Genomic DNA, 19,650 nt, shown 5'->3' with positions numbered 1-19,650 from the left:
GTCTCAGGTTACGTATGTAACCATGGTTCCTCGAGGGAACGAGATGCTGCGTCTCGGTGCCATACTTCCAGCATCCCTGCCGGCGCTTGCTTCATTCCTAGAAGCTGACGCTGGCTCCGCCGCACGTGCTTTTATAGCTTCCTGGTCATGACGTCATCCGCCGTGACGTCCCGTTCAGCTATTGGACTGATTTCACATGTGATTCAGAGCGTGGGTCGCAGAATGGGTTCCCCTAGCGTTTTCGACGCAGCGTCTCGTTCCCTCGAGGAACTAGGGTTACATACGTAACCTGAGACATTTTGTTATATCTTTGCAGTCAAAAGTGACAAAGCCTTGAAATGTAACCTTTTTTTTTTTTCACGAAAACCAATGTAAAATATTTCTGTTCAATAATATATATTTCTTCTTATTATTATTATTATTATTTAGAATTTTTAGAGGATTTTATGATTCTATGCAACATTTATACAATTTTTAGGAGCTATTTTTTCCACAGTCATTTTTGAATGTGAAGGTACCAAGTGTTACTTTTTTATTTTTCAACTCTTTAACATATTCGAATCATGTCCATGATTTTCTTTTTGTTCACATAACTAATTTTACAAAAGTCACCAAGTGTCTTCCCATTCCAATGAAGCAAAAAATTAAAAACATATTTTTTTCGGTCAGTTCCGACCGAAGAGGACCAGAGGGTTAAACTGACAATGTTTTGTGATGTATATAAGAATTTATTTATTCTGTAAGAAAGTGTTTGCAATTGACTGACCCTGTGTCCGTCCATCCCATTCTCTCCTGGAGCACCTGGAGGACCTCGGAGACCAGTGTTTCCCTGATCACATCAATACATAATACAACATAACTGCATAAATTTCAAACAAGTATCCTGCAAACATACAGAACCTTTTCTATAATGTTAAGTAAATTAATATAATTTAAAAAGACATGATTGTTTTGTTGAACATTAACTTTTTAAAACATTAATAAATAAGCAAAAAGTAAATTAAATGAAAGTGTACCGGTTTTCCTCGATAACCTTTATGTCCTTTACTTCCACTGGATCCTTCGGTACCATCCTCACCCTATTATTATAATCACTGATATTAATAATGTTACATAATGTTATATTAATTTGAAATTATTATTATTAACATTTCTACAATTACATAAAATGCCTAGTGATGAGCTGCAACAGATGTTTAACTAGCTTTAACAGACCTGCAAACCAGGGAGGCCAAAGTATCCAATGTTTCCCTGAAAGCAATTTTATTCTGTTAGTTGAATATCCATAAACATACACAAAAGAGAGAGAAAAAAAGTAATTTGTGTGTATTTTCCAGAAAATGATATTTTGCACTTTGCTCATGTGCATAGCTTTGCTCTTGATGTTAATTGCATTATATTTATAAATCGCTTTGTAAAATAAGTTATAGCATGTTTCAGATATAGCACAGATACCTTGTGTCCTTTGAGCCCTGCAGGTCCATACCCGTCTCTTCCATCTTGTCCCTTTTTACATAAAGTCATACATTAGACTGGAAAGTCGCACAAAACTATTTCATATAGTTTAGATGGGCATTTTATCATTTTCAAGTCAGCAATGCGTCAAATGCAACAACTGACCAGAGGCCCTTTGAATCCCTTTGGTCCCAGTGTTCCCTTGGGCCCCGGGTCACCTGGTGGACCCTAAACACAAGCAGGGACAGTGTGAAAAGAGGAGCACAGCATTTCTTTACAGCATTATATGGCTGCAGCACTTCTACACAACATACTGGAGACCAACCAGGTATTAAAGGAATAGTTCACCCAAAAATTAAAATTTGCTGAAAATTTACTGACTCTCAGGCCATCCAAGATGTAGATGAGTTAGTTTCTTCATCAGAACAGATATGAAGAAATGTATCATTACATGACTTGTTCACCAATGGATCCTCTGCAGGGAATGGGTGCCGTCAGAATGAAAGTCCAAATAGCTGATAAAAACATCACAATAATGCACAAGTAATCCACACCACTCCAGTCCATCAATTAACATCTTGTGAAGTGAAAAGCTGCGTGTTTGTCAGAAACAAATTAAGATTCAAACTATTCCTTCCATTGCTAAAATATGAGTCCTCTATCCATAATATATTGCTTTAAATTATGGTCTTCTCTAAATCAGGAGCAGATCAAGAACCGTTTACAAGTGGAAACAGTCCAAAACACATCTAAACAAATATGACTTGTGGATTATTGTGATGTTTTTATCAGCTGTTTGGACTCTCATTCTGACGGCTCCCATTCACTTCAGAGGATCCATTGGTGAGCAAGTGATGTAATGCTAAATTTCTTCAAATCTGTTACGATGAAGAAACAACCTCATGCATTTTTCACAGAATCAGGAAAAGAGAAAGAAGGAAGTAAGAAAAAAAACTTCAATACAACAGTCTTCCATACCCTTGGCCCTCTGGATCCTCGACCTCCCTTTGAACCTTCAGGTCCAGGTGGGCCAAAGGGACCCTATGAAAACACACATGATTCTCTCAACATTCATGTGTTTTATATCATGTGCTTTATACTCTAAGGGTAAAACATGAACATGCAACTATATGAGGCGCCACGTAGGATAAACTTGATCCATGTATATACACCTATAAACACTCGCACATAAATATAAATTCAATGCGCGCATTTACATCCATAAAACACTCGCGCATACATACAAAATAAAATTCACAAACGTATTCAATTCTGAAAGACGCATGCTTTAGATGTGTTGTATACTGTACATATATGCAAGTGATTTCATATGTGGATGTGCGTGAACTTTTCAGTGCAAACGGAAGGCATCTCAGTGTAAATTTTATTTTGTATGTATGCGCCGTGTGTTTTATGGATGTGAATGCGCGCATCGAGTTTATATTGATGTGCGAGTGTTTATAGGTGTATATATATACACATGGATCAAGTTTATATGTATATGCGAGTATATAGGTGTGTCTGCATGCAGCGAGTTTATATGTATGTGCGTGTGTTGTTGTAGGTGTATATGCATGGATCGAGTTTATATGTATAAGCGAGTGTCTATAGGTGTATGTGCGTCAAGTATATATGTATACGCAAGTTATAAACAAGTGTATATGCATTCATTACTAACATAAGATGCATTGGCATGGATTTCATATTAGTGTGCACGTGTATTTCATATATATTTTTGAACATCCAATAGTATACATGTATATGTGAGTAATTTATAGGTGTATATGCACGTGTTTTATGTATGAATTGATAAGCGAAGTTTGATTTAAATCCTACGTGGCGCCTCTTACAACTAGTTTAAACAACTGAATACACACCTGAATTCCAGGTGCACCCGGAGGACCATTGTCTCCTTGGAACCCTTTTGAGCCTGGTGGTCCCTGAACAAAAAAGATCAGGGAGGTATAACAGGTCATAGAATCAAACACTAACATCGGACATCTCTTATCTGTGTGTTTCTTTTTAAATAAAGGTGAAATGTCCTAGTTCTCACCACTTGTCCAGGATAACCAGGAAGCCCTCGCTGTCCAGCTTCTCCTTTTTCATTTGAAGATTCACCCTATACACATACACACATTTACCATTACCACATTACAACAGCAGAACAGAATAGATTACATAATATAATAAATATCACATGCAACAACAATAATAATGGAATTTCTATTTGAATAGCATATTAGAATTGAAAGGAGAAAAACAGCATAAATTAGAAAAGAACAGAATAGATTATTTAATATAATACACAACAAAATCATAATAATAATAATAATTATTATTATTATTATTAATTACACAAGAATATTAGAAACAATAGAATATGCTAGAATTAAGAGTAGATCAGAACAGACAATATTAGAAAAAATGAAATAGATTCAATTAAAATACAACCAAGTAGAATAGAACAGAACTGAATAGAACAGAATCTTTGTTTGTTTTTTCATGCTACATTACCGGCAATCCTGGTCGGCCTTTTCTTCCTGGAGCACCCTACCAAAATACACTGAGAAGTTATCTAGGATAAAACATCTTTATACCTATTTAATTAATTTTATTATAAGTTGTTTTTCTAATATATATTTTAATCTATTTTAAAATGTTATTTTTCCTGTGATGCAAGGCTGAATTTTCAGCACCATTACTCCAGTCTTCAGTGTCACATGATCCTTCAGAAAACATTCTAATATGCTGATTTGGCAAGAAAACGTTTTCATTATTATCACAGCTGAAAATGGTTACGTTGCTTAATGAAAGTGTGCAAACTAAGATACGGTGTCTTTTTTCAGGATTCTTGGATAAACAGTAGGTTTGAAAAGCAGCATTTATTAAAAACAGAAATCTTCTACAACATTATAAATGTATTTACTATCAGTTTTGATCAATTTAATGTGTCCTTTTTGAATAAAAGTATCAGTTTCTTTAAAAAAAAGAAAAAAAATTGAACCCAGTCTTTTGAATGGTAGTATATATCCACCTGTAACACCTGTAAAATCTAAAACGTAATATGATATTGTGTACAAATGTGTTAGCAAGATTATTAAGCTATCTCAGCATAGAGTGACACTGAATAGTACAGAAACTATACACTTTCAGAAAAAAGTACAAAACTAGGATTTTACTCTTTAAAAGGGTTATATGTACATTTTAGGGGTAAATAAGGTACAAAGATGTACCTTTTAGCTTTTGTACCTTACAATACCGCGTCTGTGACAGCTTTGTACCTTTTTTCTGAGAATGTAGTTACAGTTAGAAGCCACTACAGTACTAGTACAGGTAATACTCACAGGATCACCGTTATCTCCAGGTCTGCCTGGGGGTCCAACAGTGCCCTGGTCACCCTGACAACAGAACACAGTCATAACACACTTTTACTGATACTATTCACACATTGGATAATCTTGAAACACGTTGAAAAATAAAAACATTCTAAATCTGATATGTTTCTCATATTTGGTCACCTGATTGTATTTCATTAAACCTCTTAATTAGGTATTTTTTAATCAAAAAAGTTAAAGTGAGAACAATTGGTGACATCAGCCAAGGAGGAAAGTCATTTCAGAGGGGAAGCAGCAACAAGCGTGTCATGTCAAATTGCTCAAATGTGTTAGTGGAGTTAAAAATAACAACGTTAAACATACAGTATATAATTAATCACAACTGTGAACGTGCCTACTTTGACAGCCAAATAAAACAAATGGAGACGTCCGTCGTGCTTGCCAGTCTCGTCGACAAATAAAGGCTATACATTTATTTTTTGTGATTTAACAGTTATGTCTGCTTCAAGTTATGTAGGCTACTATCTAAGGAATTGCACAAAATTCGCTAAAAGATCTCAGCTGGAACTTTATTATACCTGTTAGCATATATATACACACACACACACAGACAAACACAGTTATCAAAATAAATAAATTTAAAATGATTTGAAAGACACTCAAAACAAAACAATTCTATAGGTTGTGTTAAAAAAATGTGATGTGATGTGATGGCTGTTTACTCTGGTTTGTTCATTTACGTACACCATTTCATCAGATTTGTAAGGTAAATCATTTATAAACCTACACAAACACAGGAGAATACATCAATATCTTTCTGAACATGCTAACTGTTCATCTTGACTTCAAAATAAAAGCTCAAACTCTCACTCTTGAGTTTACACGTTTTTGATGTCCACATATTCAAGAAATTACAGCGGCTATAGCATTTCTGTCTTAAAGAAATGGCCCAATATTACAGATTAAGTGGACATTTGAATTAGATGTTTTTTAGTCAATATTAAACAAGGATTAGATAGCGCAGCACTGGTAGTGTGCATACATAATAACACAGGACGAATGTAATTATACAACATCTGATTTACAGCACATCGTTAGAAACATTCTGTCACTCAAATTGAGTTTGAGAACATTTTCCAGAAGGAGTATAAAAAAAAGACCCTCACCGGGAGCCCAGTATCTCCCCTCTCGCCTTTTGTACCTGGAAATGTGTTGTCTATTCCTGGTGCACCCTATTAACACAAACAGAGAATCATATACAGACAAATCAAGTCAGGCAGTTTAGATGGCCAAAAACAGCTACTATAAACACAGAGAAATACTTACAGGATCTCCTCTCACTCCGCTGTGTCCCTTAGGTCCAGGACTGCCTCTGAAACCCTTCATATTCTGAATAACAGAAATAATACTGTGAGGAAGCCACTGGGTTGTTTTTACATTTTTCCTGTTTATATTAACAGTGATACATAAATAGACAGCTGTGATCAAACAAAACAGGCATTTGTAATGTGTGTGTGATAACGTAGTTACAGCACTGCCTGGGTCTCCTTTAGGTCCTGGAAGCCCATTTAGGCCAGCATCACCCTGCACACAACAGAAACAGTAAACAGAGTACAGTGAATCAATCAAATGACTCAATAACTCATTTAGTGACGATGCGGTGCTCGACTGAGCAGTTTCATAGGTCAAAAAAGAGAAATATAACCAAGGAAAACATGATTTTGTGTGCAAGTCGGATAATTTTGCATTAATATTTTAGTTTTGCGCAATATAATTTTAAATGTGTTTAAAGTTTTGATACATGCTTATTTTTTTTTTTTAAATGCATTATTACTTTTTTGATTTACGCTTATTATTTTTCGATCCGTGACCATTTTTTGCTATTCTGAAAACTTTGCTTTCATTTTTGAACTTTGTGCAATATATTTTTACTTGCGTTTTTAAAGTTTGGTTTCACGCTTATTACGTTTTATTTGTCACTGCAATAATTTGGCAGAAAATTGATTCCATACATAACAGGCAAATAAATAAATCAATCAAAAGAGGGAATTTTATACTTTACGGAAGGTATAACTTTATATTTAATAAAATGTAGGATTTTAATTCTGTTATTTTCAAAATCAGACATCAATAGTTGCATTTTCATGCATTTTGAATTGTGTGTATGTGTATTAGGAACTTTCTTGCATGCAAATAAGTGTCTATTACCAATGGTGACTTTGCTTATGTGTTTGTTTTCATGCACAAAAACAGAAAACGAGACTCAAACTGATTTGCACAGAACGAAAGCCTGATTTCCATTTAGATATCAGTCCTATTTTTCTGTACATTTTATATTTCTCTGTTTTTATATATATTTATTTTATATTTTAATATAGTACATTCATTTTCATTTGTGATACTGTGAATGTAAGTGTAGAAATAAATAAAGATGTGACCTGTTCTCCATCCACTCCATCCAGCCCATCCAGAGAATCATATACAGACAAATCAAGTCAGGCAGTTTAGATGGCCAAAAACAGCTACTATAAACACAGAGAAATACTTACAGGATCTCCTCTCACTCCGCTGTGTCCCTTAGGTCCAGGACTGCCTCTGAAACCCTTCATATTCTGAATAACAGAAATAATACTGTGAGGAAGCCACTGGGTTGTTTTTACATTTTTCCTGTTTATATTAACAGTGATACATAAATAGACAGCTGTGATCAAACAAAACAGGCATTTGTAATGTGTGTGTGATAACGTAGTTACAGCACTGCCTGGGTCTCCTTTAGGTCCTGGAAGCCCATTTAGGCCAGCATCACCCTGCACACAACAGAAACAGTAAACAGAGTACAGTGAATCAATCAAATGACTCAATAACTCATTTAGTGACGATGCGGTGCTCGACTGAGCAGTTTCATAGGTCAAAAAAGAGAAATATAACCAAGGAAAACATGATTTTGTGTGCAAGTCGGATAATTTTGCATTAATATTTTAGTTTTGCGCAATATAATTTTAAATGTGTTTAAAGTTTTGATACATGCTTATTTTTTTTTTTTAAATGCATTATTACTTTTTTGATTTACGCTTATTATTTTTCGATCCGTGACCATTTTTTGCTATTCTGAAAACTTTGCTTTCATTTTTGAACTTTGTGCAATATATTTTTACTTGCGTTTTTAAAGTTTGGTTTCACGCTTATTACGTTTTATTTGTCACTGCAATAATTTGGCAGAAAATTGATTCCATACATAACAGGCAAATAAATAAATCAATCAAAAGAGGGAATTTTATACTTTACGGAAGGTATAACTTTATATTTAATAAAATGTAGGATTTTAATTCTGTTATTTTCAAAATCAGACATCAATAGTTGCATTTTCATGCATTTTGAATTGTGTGTATGTGTATTAGGAACTTTCTTGCATGCAAATAAGTGTCTATTACCAATGGTGACTTTGCTTATGTGTTTGTTTTCATGCACAAAAACAGAAAACGAGACTCAAACTGATTTGCACAGAACGAAAGCCTGATTTCCATTTAGATATCAGTCCTATTTTTCTGTACATTTTATATTTCTCTGTTTTTATATATATTTATTTTATATTTTAATATAGTACATTCATTTTCATTTGTGATACTGTGAATGTAAGTGTAGAAATAAATAAAGATGTGACCTGTTCTCCATCCACTCCATCCAGCCCATCCTCCCCATCTTCTCCCTGTCAGACAGAGGTCAAAGGGTCACACACACTTACAGTCTGTTTAGGGAAGTAATCAACAACACTAAACAAATAAAACTTATACTTGTGCTTATGACCCTAATAAAATAATTGTGTCTTTTTCAGTGTAAATTTTTATCCGAATAGTAACTGTTACAGCCAGTGAATAGAATAATAACTCGTGTTACTCACTTTATTTCCAGTGTAGCCTCTCTGGCCCTATTGAAATGAGATTTAAAAACATTTCCTTTATTCAGCACAGCTGTAAAACATAATCTCATCTGTCCTCATATACAGGAACATTAAACGCTGACATAAACATATCCTAGCCATGCAGTTAGTAATAGTCATGCTATACCTAAAACAATTAATTCAGTCACACTTAATGTATAAATGTGTTTGCACCAAATAACAAAAATATTAAACCATTTTATTTTTTATATTAAAATTTTGGATTTGTTGATTAATCTTATTTTTAATGGTTAGTTCTTGAAAATAAAAACAGAAAAAGTACCAGTTTAACGTTCTATTTGCAAGTGGTGTATGAAGACATACGGTACTGTACTATTTTGCATACTAAGATAAATCCAGAAATTCCAAGCAAGGGCCCGTTCTTCATACGTGGATTACTCAGTTAGCTGGATTTTATTGTTGATGATTTGACATGATCCAGGATTGTTAGGTTCTTTGAAGCTCATCCTGGAGTTGCTGTCATAATTTTTAAAAAATAATAATAATAATACATTTTTTATTTACAAGTTTACTCATGGAGGGTTTACTCATGTAATTATCTCAATTTTTTTGCAGTCATACACACATTACATACAGTTCTTCCGAGCCATGCATTATTTAAATGGTGAGCTTTTATGCGGGTGGCTTTAATGCATCGCAGGAGATGCAGACTCACTTCTCAAATCTCAAAATGCTTTTATAATGCACAATTAATTTAAACAGTCAGTTATGTCTTAAGATGGATCTTACGGATTAAGAAACTTTAATTAATGCTGTCACGTATAACAAATCCACTTCAAAAGTAAATGAATTGCTCATTACAATACTTTTGACATGCAAATGCAAAGTCTGTATACAAATACTAGAAATGGTGAAAAATAATTGGGAATCAACAAACAAATTGACATTTTATTAACTTTTTTGTCATTTTGCTCGCTTGGCTGTTTCCTTGATCTTAATTACATGATGTAATTACGTTGCTGTCTCGCCACCAGCCAATCACTGCATTGCTGATCATGGTTTCGAGTATCGATATATCTGACCCTCCCAATGAGCATGTCAACACGGAGTAACTTCAGACAACTTCATCCAGATATTTGAATCAAATATGCAAACTTTTTGAAGAACATAATTAGCCAGAGATCAGTTATCACGATTAAATGATCTGGCATCTGTCAAATCATCTCAGATGTATTAAGCGAGGCACGAAGAACGGACCCCAGAACATTGCACTGATAAAAACGACATCAAGAGATGCATCTCCAATGATAATAATATGTTACATTACCTTTATTCCTCTGTTTCCAGGGCAACCGCTGTGTCCCTTAGTTCCATTCAGCCCTGGTGGTCCTCGCTCTCCCTGCCAGAAACAAGATGGGAGAAAGATCGTTTATCCATAGCATATACGGCCTACATCCTCTCTAAACAGCCTCATTGTTTATATGTAGGTATTAGTATGTAAAGTTTACAAGCACAAAATGTACATTTTTGTATGTTTTGATTGATGCTGAAACGTACAATTTGGACGTATAACAACGTTTAAATAGTAAAATTACAATGTATTTACAGCTATAAAAAAAAAGGTTTACAAATCTTTTATATCATTAAGATATTTATATCAATGCATTTTTATAATTTTATCGAAAAGCAATTTCGATTTTTTTGCCTCCTTAACCTACCCCCAAACCTAAACCTACCCATTTTATAGCGAATATAAAAAGATATAAAATGTATCGGACCAAAATATGCATGAAAATGATCATTTTAGTAGCAATATAGCATTAAAGAGATTTCTTCACTAATCCCACTCCTACCTCTAAACCTAACCATAACTATTGCTTAAAAATATGTTCAGTATAAAGAATACTGTAATGCAATCACAATAATTTTATTTATTTATTTTATGTTTTGTAGAATCACATTTTACATAAAATACATACGAATTCTCATGAGATCAGGTTGCTCTAAAACGTGTATTATTTACGTGTTTATTGCACTTTATCTATTTGTGTCTGTAGATTTCAACACATATTCTTAAAATCGCTTTCCCAAAATGACTTTTTCTCCACTTCAGTAGCCCTTGCATACACCAAACTTTCCCATCTATATTCTGACAGTTTTTACAGAAAGGTTTGTTCATATATAATTTGCCTTATTTTATATAACATTTTATTCCTAAAAACATGGTGATTTTTTTTTTTCCTCTGATTTATGGAGAGATAAAGAGAAAATCCACTCTGTAAAAGCCTTTGAATCTAATATGTCAACAAAATGAAACAATGAATTTTGAATAAATATTCAAATCAGATGAAAATCCAGTGATCAGATTTCTGTTCTGGAAATGTATGCAAATTTGTTAGATACACACAATCTCATTTGAATATTTAAACATGACTTTTCATAAAACTTATTCAAGAATTGCAATTCTTAATTTAATCGATCACCTGGGGAAGTATGGTGATATCTATTAGTTCATTTTTTTACCGTATTAATCTGTGATGTCTGCCTTCAGTACATGTAGGCTGACAGTTTCACTTACCATACTACCTTCATCTCCTGGAAATCCAGGATGGCCCTTCTGACCATCAAAGCCCCTAAAAAAAAAAAAAAAAAAAAAAAAACAGGGATGCTGACACATAAAACCTGAATTTCTTTAAGGCATCATAGCCATGTTCCTGATGCGAAGGCCATTCAAAATCACACTGTCTTTTAAGATACCTCATTTTATTTCCATTCTAAAGCAGCAATGTATTTATCATTGACATAACGAGAAAATGCATCAAGCTCAGTGAGAAAAAATCTGTCCAAGAGAATCAAAGCGAGAAAAAATATGTAAATCCACAACATTTATTTTCTACATTATCAGAATTGAGGGGCTTTGACCTTTTCACCCGAGCTTCCAGGGGGTCCTCGTGGTCCAGGTACACCGGTGCATGAACAAGGCACATCACAGCATTTCCTCAGCGCTACTGTTTCCTGAGGGGCGAGCAAGGTGCACAATGAGTGAAACTGTTTGTATTTTGTTGCTGAAGTCACAAGCCATGCATCCAATCGAATTTTAGGTTACTTTACTACAACTGTATCCGTCACTTGGTAGTAGCTTGAAAAATTACAGGTGACAACCCTGAAAACTATAAACACATATACAAAAGTTACAATCCAGACTACTTTAAATATTTGTCCAGTTGCAATGGTTTGTGTTGACCACAATGTGTTTTGTGTGGTGATTAATAGTCTACCAAGAGCATCTGGAAATCAAAGATGTTAATAAACATCAATATTTGATGATTGTACAACAGACAATTTTGTGTGCAATGTAAAATGTGGCTCATGAAGACCACAAGAAAAAAAGAAAGGTCACAGAGCAGAATGAATTCAAAATAGTAGAAGAGCTCATTTATTTAATGAGAAGATAAAAAAATAAATAAAGCTGACAACACTATTTTATCTAAACAAGTTCAAGGGAAGTAGCTATGAAAAGCCTTCATTTAAAACACACAAATTACAACTTTTGTTTCAATGCAACATTTCTTTCAGAAGAGCTGCTGTTGAGTAATTGATGCAATTTGTGCATATGATGTAAAAAAAAAAAAAAAAAAAAAAAGCCTGTCAAGAACTGCAAAATGCTACTTTACTTTGAGTGAACAGCGCCTTTAAGCATTGTTTTGATACTTACAATCTGTTTCATAAGAGCGTTGCCTAAATTTAGCATGTTGATGGTCAGTGGCTGCACGTAGCCGAAACCTCTGCCAAATTCCAGCTGGTGAACGTCCATTATTCCCTCCAAAGACACAATCAGCAGTGCACTGACCCCTAGTTTACACATCAGAAATGAGCGCACATGGGTTTAGTACAGAGTGACTGCAGAAAAAAAATGGTTCAGGGTCACAGTCTTTGCCTTAAAATTTTTGTGGAAGAAAAGACCCACAAAAAAGGCAGGGAAAGCATGGCACAGGCATTCATGGGGGCTACTTATACAGGACTGCTAATTAAAGCTGCTTTCCATAACTTTTTTGGTTAAAAATGATCCAAAATCAAATATTGAGCAAGTACATAACCAATCAGTGTTCAATCTTCTAACCTGAGCCCGATTAACAATAGTAAGCTTGTAATAATGTTTTCTTGTAATTTGAATGGTTCCGGGTCATTCATCTTTGCATCATTACGTCACGTCTGTATACATAAATAAGCAGTCCCGGCCAGTAGGCTATATTGCTATTAAGATGCTTACAGCATTCTTACAGACTATTCGGATTACAGATACGTGGGATTACACTGTACTTATAAAAATATTTGTATTTCAAAGAGAATGAGTTCTAAGGAACATTAAATTGCTTTTTGAGGTTAAAAGAACAATTTATTTCAATGACATTCGAGTGGTATGACAATTAGATTAGACTACAGAAATTGAAATCTACAGAGAACGCTACACACTACATTTGACTTTGAAAACGTAAGTATCTGAAAACAATGATGCATGTTAAGCCTGTGATATTGTACATATAGATATCTATATCATACACTATATCATAGTGTTGTTAAAGATAATGTTACTTTGCACTTAATATCACATTACTATTAATATTACATTCCTGCAAATATGACAGAAATTTACACACAATTGCTGTTCTGCGGCAAAACACATCAACTGTGCATCTGAATATATGGAATAGTGATTTTAAGTGTGACTTGGATGCGCCAGCAAGTGGAGGGATAAATCCAGATTAATGTGGACATAGCCAAAGACATCACTTACCACTTTGCTTAAGTCTCTCTGAACTCGCCATTAAACGCTGAATGTCATCATCCAACCCATCTGTGAAGATTATCAAAACCTAAACACAAACATATGATTAAATGTCAGGGAATTGTAAACACTGTTTTCAGAGTACCATAAACTAAATAGCAATAAATATTAAATGCCATCTAGGTGCCCGATATGAATCTAAGTGACCAAAGGAAAAAAAGAAAAAGTACACCACTGAGCTGAATCTGATTTCCCAACCATGTATGGCTGGCCTCTTCCATCTATTGTCATTTACAGCCTGTTGTAGATCCTGCTGCATAATAGGAAATTAGCATTTTTAAAATTCATAATTTTTCCAATAGTGCTCTTACTGATGCAATTTCATCTTAAAGCATCATTTTGGGTAAAAATATCATGCCAAACGCCAAGTGCATAGTGTTTCTTTATTCGTAAAAAAAAATAGTTAAACATTTCTTATGAAAGTATCTCAGTAAAACATCACAAAAATAAAAGCATTTGAAAATGATATCAGCAGAGGTGCTCTTGCTTAATTAAGGGAACATTAACAAAGAATATAATATATAGTTGACATTTCGATGGTCAGTTTTATGTCTTGAAAACACTCCCACCTTTGCCTTGGCTTTGGAGGAGGCTAACATTTCTCTGAAGGAATCTAACAGAAGCTCGTTGAAGACCAGGGATGCCGTAGGTCCCAATAACATCAATTTCTTGACCACATCCTCGTTGTACTTCTCAAAGCCAAAATCATCAAGAACACTCCCATCTCGCCCAGACACAAGCCTATAGCCAAATCTAGTTGTAATCTTGTCCTTCATGATGCAGCACAGATCACCCATCATGGAGATACGGTGGATGGCTGCAGAAACCAATGGTTCCACCTGAGGTCTGAACAGAGTTTGCGTGCTTGTTCGTCTGGACACGTCAAACCCAAAGGCAATGTCAATATCACAGTCTGTTCGAACAAAACAATGGGTCACAATCTTCAAGAAAGGGTATAGACAAAATATTATGCATCTATGGAAGGATATTCCGGATTATTTTCAAAAAGAATTGCAAATTGTATTTTCAATTGCGTTTTCCAAATGTGGATGCATTAATTGTGACATAATCCAAACGCAATTGCAAATCTTGCATTACCGTTTGCGCTTTCGCGAACGGACAGTGACTGCCAAATTTCAAATGGAAAAGCAAAGTCCGTTTGCAACTGTATTTCCCATGTCTTATGAGTTATGAGCCTATCAATACTATTTAAATAGCAATAATAATTAACACGTCTGCTTTTTCACTCTCTCTGTGTCGTGCATGTAACCTGCCAAAACTCAAACAAAATCACAATTGATTTTTCATTTGAATTTCCGATGCCTTACACGGAGACCTGTCAATCAGTGTCAGGGGTGGAACTATACTATGGGCCGTGTTTGTATTGCGAAGTGACGTCACTCACAGACAATTGAGCCGAATGCTTTGAACAATGGACCTCTAAAGGCAGCTGCCAATCCGATAGATGCGTGTGAACGAACAGACAGTACAACCTGGGTCTCCTTATATTCTTGGCACCTTAAACAAAAAATAATTCTGTAGTTTTTATCCCAAATGCAGCAACTATCCCCTGCTAACAGCGGGAGCCACAACGGTACGCACAATAGGTCAATATTCACCATTAACCAAACGCTTTTCACCTGTCTCAAGATCTCTCACTGTTTACACTCCAGTTCATGCATGTGACCATACAGAAAAGGCTGCTATTTTTACTCTGCCTGCCCCAGATGACACTTCACCAGTCAGATCTAGGCGCAGCTGTCACAGAACATGCCACAGCCAAAGTGAGTTATTATTTAAAATCATGTGCATCAATCAGTTTCCAGTTTGACAGTGAGAGATGTTGAGGCAGGCGAGATGCTTAGGTGCCACTGGACGTGCGCTCCATAATGGATTAAAAGAGAGGAAAACATATAAGGTAAGTTGGCAAATAGGTAAATAAGTGTAGATGTGCACTGTCTGTTTGTTTACATGCATCAATTGGAGTGCAAACAGTAACAGGCTGGCGTGACGCTTAGGTGCCACTGGACGCATGCTCCATTTTGGATTGAAAGGGAGGGAAAAATATATATGGTAAGGTGGCAAATAGGCAGGCTAATAAGAGTAGAAGGAGAGGCAGGTCGCAACCATTGCACTGCATGTTTGCTCACGTGCATCAATCAGAGTGTAAACAGAGAGATCTTGAGACAGGTGAAAAGTGTTAATGGTGAATATTGACCTATTGTGATTACCGTTGTGGCTCCCCTTAGCAGGGGATAGTCGCTGCATTTGGGGTAAAAACAATGGAATTGTTTATTGTATAAGGTGCCAAGAATATAAGGAGACCCGGGTTGCATTGTCTATTTGTTCACATGCATCTATCGGATTGGCAGCTGCCTTTAGCAATGCCTTATTCCATTGTTCAAAGCATTCGGCACAATCGTCTGTGAGTGATGTCACTTCCCAATACAAACACGGTCCATAGTATAGTCCCACCCCTGACAGGTCTGATTGACAGGTCTCCATGTAAGGCATCAGAAATTCAGGAGAGGCAGGTCGCAACCATTGCACTGCATGTTTGCTCACGTGCATCAATCAGAGTGTAAACAGAGAGATCTTGAGACAGGTGAAAAGTGTTAATGGTGAATATTGACCTATTGTGATTACCGTTGTGGCTCCCCTTAGCAGGGGATAGTCGCTGCATTTGGGGTAAAAACAATGGAATTGTTTATTGTATAAGGTGCCAAGAATATAAGGAGACCCGGGTTGCATTGTCTATTTGTTCACATGCATCTATCGGATTGGCAGCTGCCTTTAGCAATGCCTTATTCCATTGTTCAAAGCATTCGGCACAATCGTCTGTGAGTGATGTCACTTCCCAGTACAAACACGGTCCATAGTATAGTCCCACCCCTGACAGGTCTGATTGACAGGTCTCCGTGTAAGGCATCAGGAATTCAAATGCAAAAGGAATTGCAATTCCATTTGAGTTTTGGCAGGTTACATGCACGACACAGAGAGAGTGAAAAAGCAGACGTGGTAAATAATATTGCTATTTAAATATGACAGGTTCATAACTTGTGAGGCATTGGAGATACAGTTGCAAACGGACTTTGCTTTTCCATTTGAAATTTGGTAGTCACTACGTGTTCACAAAACGCAAACGGTAATGCAAGATTTGCGATTGTATTTGGATATGCATTTGCATTTGGATACACAATTAATGTGCCCACATATGGAAAATGCAATTGAAAATACTATTTGCAATCCCTTTTGAAAACAGTCCGGAATATCCTTCCATATACATCATCATTATCATTAATGCAAATGCATACATATGTACACTCCTCAGTATATTACCATGTTAGATGATTTTTTTAAGAAGTAAGGGATTCCCAAAATCGCTTAACAATTTTCTGCCATCTACAGGTGATTAAAAAAAGGATTCATCTAATGGATATTAATTTTGTATCTTTTCAGGGCATAGAAGATTCATTTTTCCTGGCTAAAATGAATCCCAAAACTTTGAAAATTGTGGATGTACATTTTGATTGATTGATTTTAATCGACTAGTAGGCATCAGACCTCTCCAGATAACTGCTTTTTTAATAATTGTTTTTTAAACAACAGTAATTGGAAGCCTTTCTAAAAAAATATAAAGCAAAAAACATATGCTGTTATAAAACGTGTAAATTAAATGATAGCTTTAGTCAAAGAAATTGTTAAAATCAGTTAACATCTACATCCCTAGTGAAAATCAAAGACAAGATAGAAGATAAGGAAATGTTCACATGTGCATGGTCATATGTTCAATGCATTCATCTGTTTGAGGTCAGAAATTTGTGGAAGTTTATAACAAATCTTACTGGACTTAGGTCTTTGAGTTCTGAAAGTTATAGTATGTTTTGTCGAAAAATGTTACTTTCATTTAAAAATTAAATTACATTTAAATTAAAGGATTTCTCAACAAATTTACTTTCCATCTTCCTATTAACTATTGCTCTGTTCCAAAACCTGTTGAGCTTCCTCATCAAGCAGCAGGTCATAAGATAATGGTCATAATAAATAGTCATTTGGAGGCAGGTGGCCGATCATCAGGTTTAGGAACCGAGCTTACATGTAGAGTATTTGGTATATAAAATAATTATGAATTATAAATACTATAAAAACTAGTCACTTACCATGTGTGGGATCATCCTGTCTTTCGTCTCTACAGAGTAAATGTAACACTTTCCTTTTGGTTGTCATCAGTTCAAGGCCATCAAAAGATTCAATAAGGACCCGATTATCTCCAGCTATTTTCTGCAGCTCAGATTTCTTTATTTCTTTGCCTATCCCAATGGCAGTTATTGATATGCCCTTGTTTCTGAGATACTCTAATGCATTCAAGTCTTCCTTATCTTTAGCATCTCCATCTGTGATCAGCAGGAGATTCTGAGCAACACTTTCCTCTATTCTGGATCCATTCTCTCTTGTGAAGTAGTATCTAATATTTCTCAGGGCGTCCCAAGTACTTGTGCCCTGTTCTCGCTGATTAATATTTTTTATAGCTTCCTTCACTTCTGCAAAACTAGTGTATGTGTTCAGGTAAAAGTGATGCAGGAGTATATCGCTGAACTGGGCAACACCCACTCGCCATTTGTCTTGAGCAATATCCAGCTCTCTCACAATGCCAATCATGTATCTTTTGAGAGTATTCCAACTTTCATTTTTAATAGACTCTGATCCATCAATTAAAAAAACAAGGTCTGAAAGCTTCTTCTCACAAACTAGAAAGAGAAACAAACAAACAAAAAACATTAGGACTACATTAATGGACAGTTCTGTAAAGCAACATTGAAACTAGATTAGCAGGCCACAAGTTTCTCATTATTTAGGGGCTATTTACACTTGGTCACTTCAAATCACACATTTGTACCGATAGTTACAGAAAGTTCAGTAGGTGGTCTAAGACCCCGGATCCCGTAGGGGTGCGCAGACTGACCACCAGGGCTGCGCAAGAGAATAATTTTGATGATCTGTGGCCTATCCATCTCTCTAAAAAGGGTAGGAAGTCAAATTCTTTTTTATTTATAACTGAAATTCTGATGTTTTCTAATATTCGGTCAGGGCTTGACATTAACACCCGCCAACCTGCCAAATGCGGGTGGATTTCAGCAGTGGCGGGTAACATGGTCACTCCCACGTTGATGGGTTGAATTTTATATACAATAACAGAGCTTGACATTAATGCTTGTCTGGGACAAGTGGATTTTTTTGAACGGGCATGTGAAAGAGAATTTTACATGCCCGACCGGACAATTAACCTGATTAATATATCTAATTAGGGAAGCACTGAAATTTCGGCGAGAGTCATTCTAATTTTATTACATTTGGTGTAAACGGTGATTGATAATGGATAATGTATTGACAGTAACAAGGTTGCACCAGTTGAGGTTCACGCAGCCTGTGTGTGAGACAATCTCATGGAGAAATCAAAACAAATGAACACAACTGCACACAGAAGAGAAGAAACATACTGTGGTAAAAATTTAGTTTGTATATTTATAACATGACACGACCAAGAGAGTGCAGTTTTCCCTGAAAACCAGGGCCCGTATTCTTAAAGATTCTAAGAATCCTCTCAGAGAGCTCCTAATTAAGCTTAGCTTAAAGGTGATTCAGGACCAATCTGAGAGCAACTCTGAGCGAGGAAAAGACAAAAAAAATGTTATCTTAGTGAGGAGGCGGGGCTGACCCTGTTGCTAGCTATGACACAGTCTTTTGAAGACTGTGATTGGTTGCTTGTCCAAGAAGGAAATAAAAGAGCGCTTTTAAGAGTAGGGTCTATTATAAGCCTTCACTTTGAAATTACAGGCATAATTTTTCCTGTTTTACCATGCTCTCTCTCACACTCTCTCTCTCTCTTTCACACACACACACACATGCACAATATATGTATATATTTTTTATTTCCCATGCTGTCATACTTAACGTATTTTATAGGAAATGAACAGCGACACAATAAGGTTCTGAAAGTGTTGTAATTGTTTGTGTGATCACTTTGCTTATAGAAGTTTGTGAGTGACAGACCCAAATCATCACTGCTGCATAGTTATATTTTTCCAGTTGCCAAATATGCTAATGTAGTTAATGTA

The 19,650-nt window shown here is 35.5% G+C and overlaps 1 protein-coding gene across 1 annotated transcript in view; it reads right to left on the bottom strand.

The window, feature by feature from the left end:
• LOC107655487 (collagen alpha-6(VI) chain-like) overlaps window positions 1-19,650 on the bottom strand; it is a 32,459-nt gene that overhangs the window by 8,544 nt on the left and 4,265 nt on the right. The window contains exons 5-26 of the mRNA XM_016442978.1: window positions 17,695-18,282; window positions 14,104-14,447; window positions 13,484-13,562; window positions 12,404-12,540; window positions 11,611-11,703; window positions 11,267-11,320; window positions 10,016-10,087; window positions 8,689-8,715; window positions 8,452-8,496; window positions 7,544-7,597; window positions 7,340-7,402; window positions 5,957-6,022; window positions 4,800-4,853; window positions 3,970-4,005; window positions 3,509-3,574; window positions 3,333-3,395; window positions 2,434-2,496; window positions 1,621-1,683; window positions 1,456-1,506; window positions 1,216-1,251; window positions 1,017-1,079; window positions 767-829 (exon numbers count right to left, since the gene is read on the bottom strand). Of these exons, the coding sequence (XP_016298464.1) occupies window positions 767-829; window positions 1,017-1,079; window positions 1,216-1,251; window positions 1,456-1,506; window positions 1,621-1,683; window positions 2,434-2,496; window positions 3,333-3,395; window positions 3,509-3,574; window positions 3,970-4,005; window positions 4,800-4,853; window positions 5,957-6,022; window positions 7,340-7,402; window positions 7,544-7,597; window positions 8,452-8,496; window positions 8,689-8,715; window positions 10,016-10,087; window positions 11,267-11,320; window positions 11,611-11,703; window positions 12,404-12,540; window positions 13,484-13,562; window positions 14,104-14,447; window positions 17,695-18,282 (2,180 nt within the window). The remainder of the gene's footprint in view (window positions 1-766; window positions 830-1,016; window positions 1,080-1,215; window positions 1,252-1,455; window positions 1,507-1,620; window positions 1,684-2,433; window positions 2,497-3,332; window positions 3,396-3,508; window positions 3,575-3,969; window positions 4,006-4,799; window positions 4,854-5,956; window positions 6,023-7,339; window positions 7,403-7,543; window positions 7,598-8,451; window positions 8,497-8,688; window positions 8,716-10,015; window positions 10,088-11,266; window positions 11,321-11,610; window positions 11,704-12,403; window positions 12,541-13,483; window positions 13,563-14,103; window positions 14,448-17,694; window positions 18,283-19,650) is intronic.

This window comes from Sinocyclocheilus anshuiensis, unplaced genomic scaffold, assembly GCF_001515605.1.
Source record: "Sinocyclocheilus anshuiensis isolate Anshui unplaced genomic scaffold, SAMN03320099.WGS_v1.1 scaffold1463, whole genome shotgun sequence".
Taxonomy (NCBI): domain Eukaryota; kingdom Metazoa; phylum Chordata; class Actinopteri; order Cypriniformes; family Cyprinidae; genus Sinocyclocheilus; species Sinocyclocheilus anshuiensis.
This window is presented reverse-complemented; position numbering and strand designations above follow the sequence as displayed.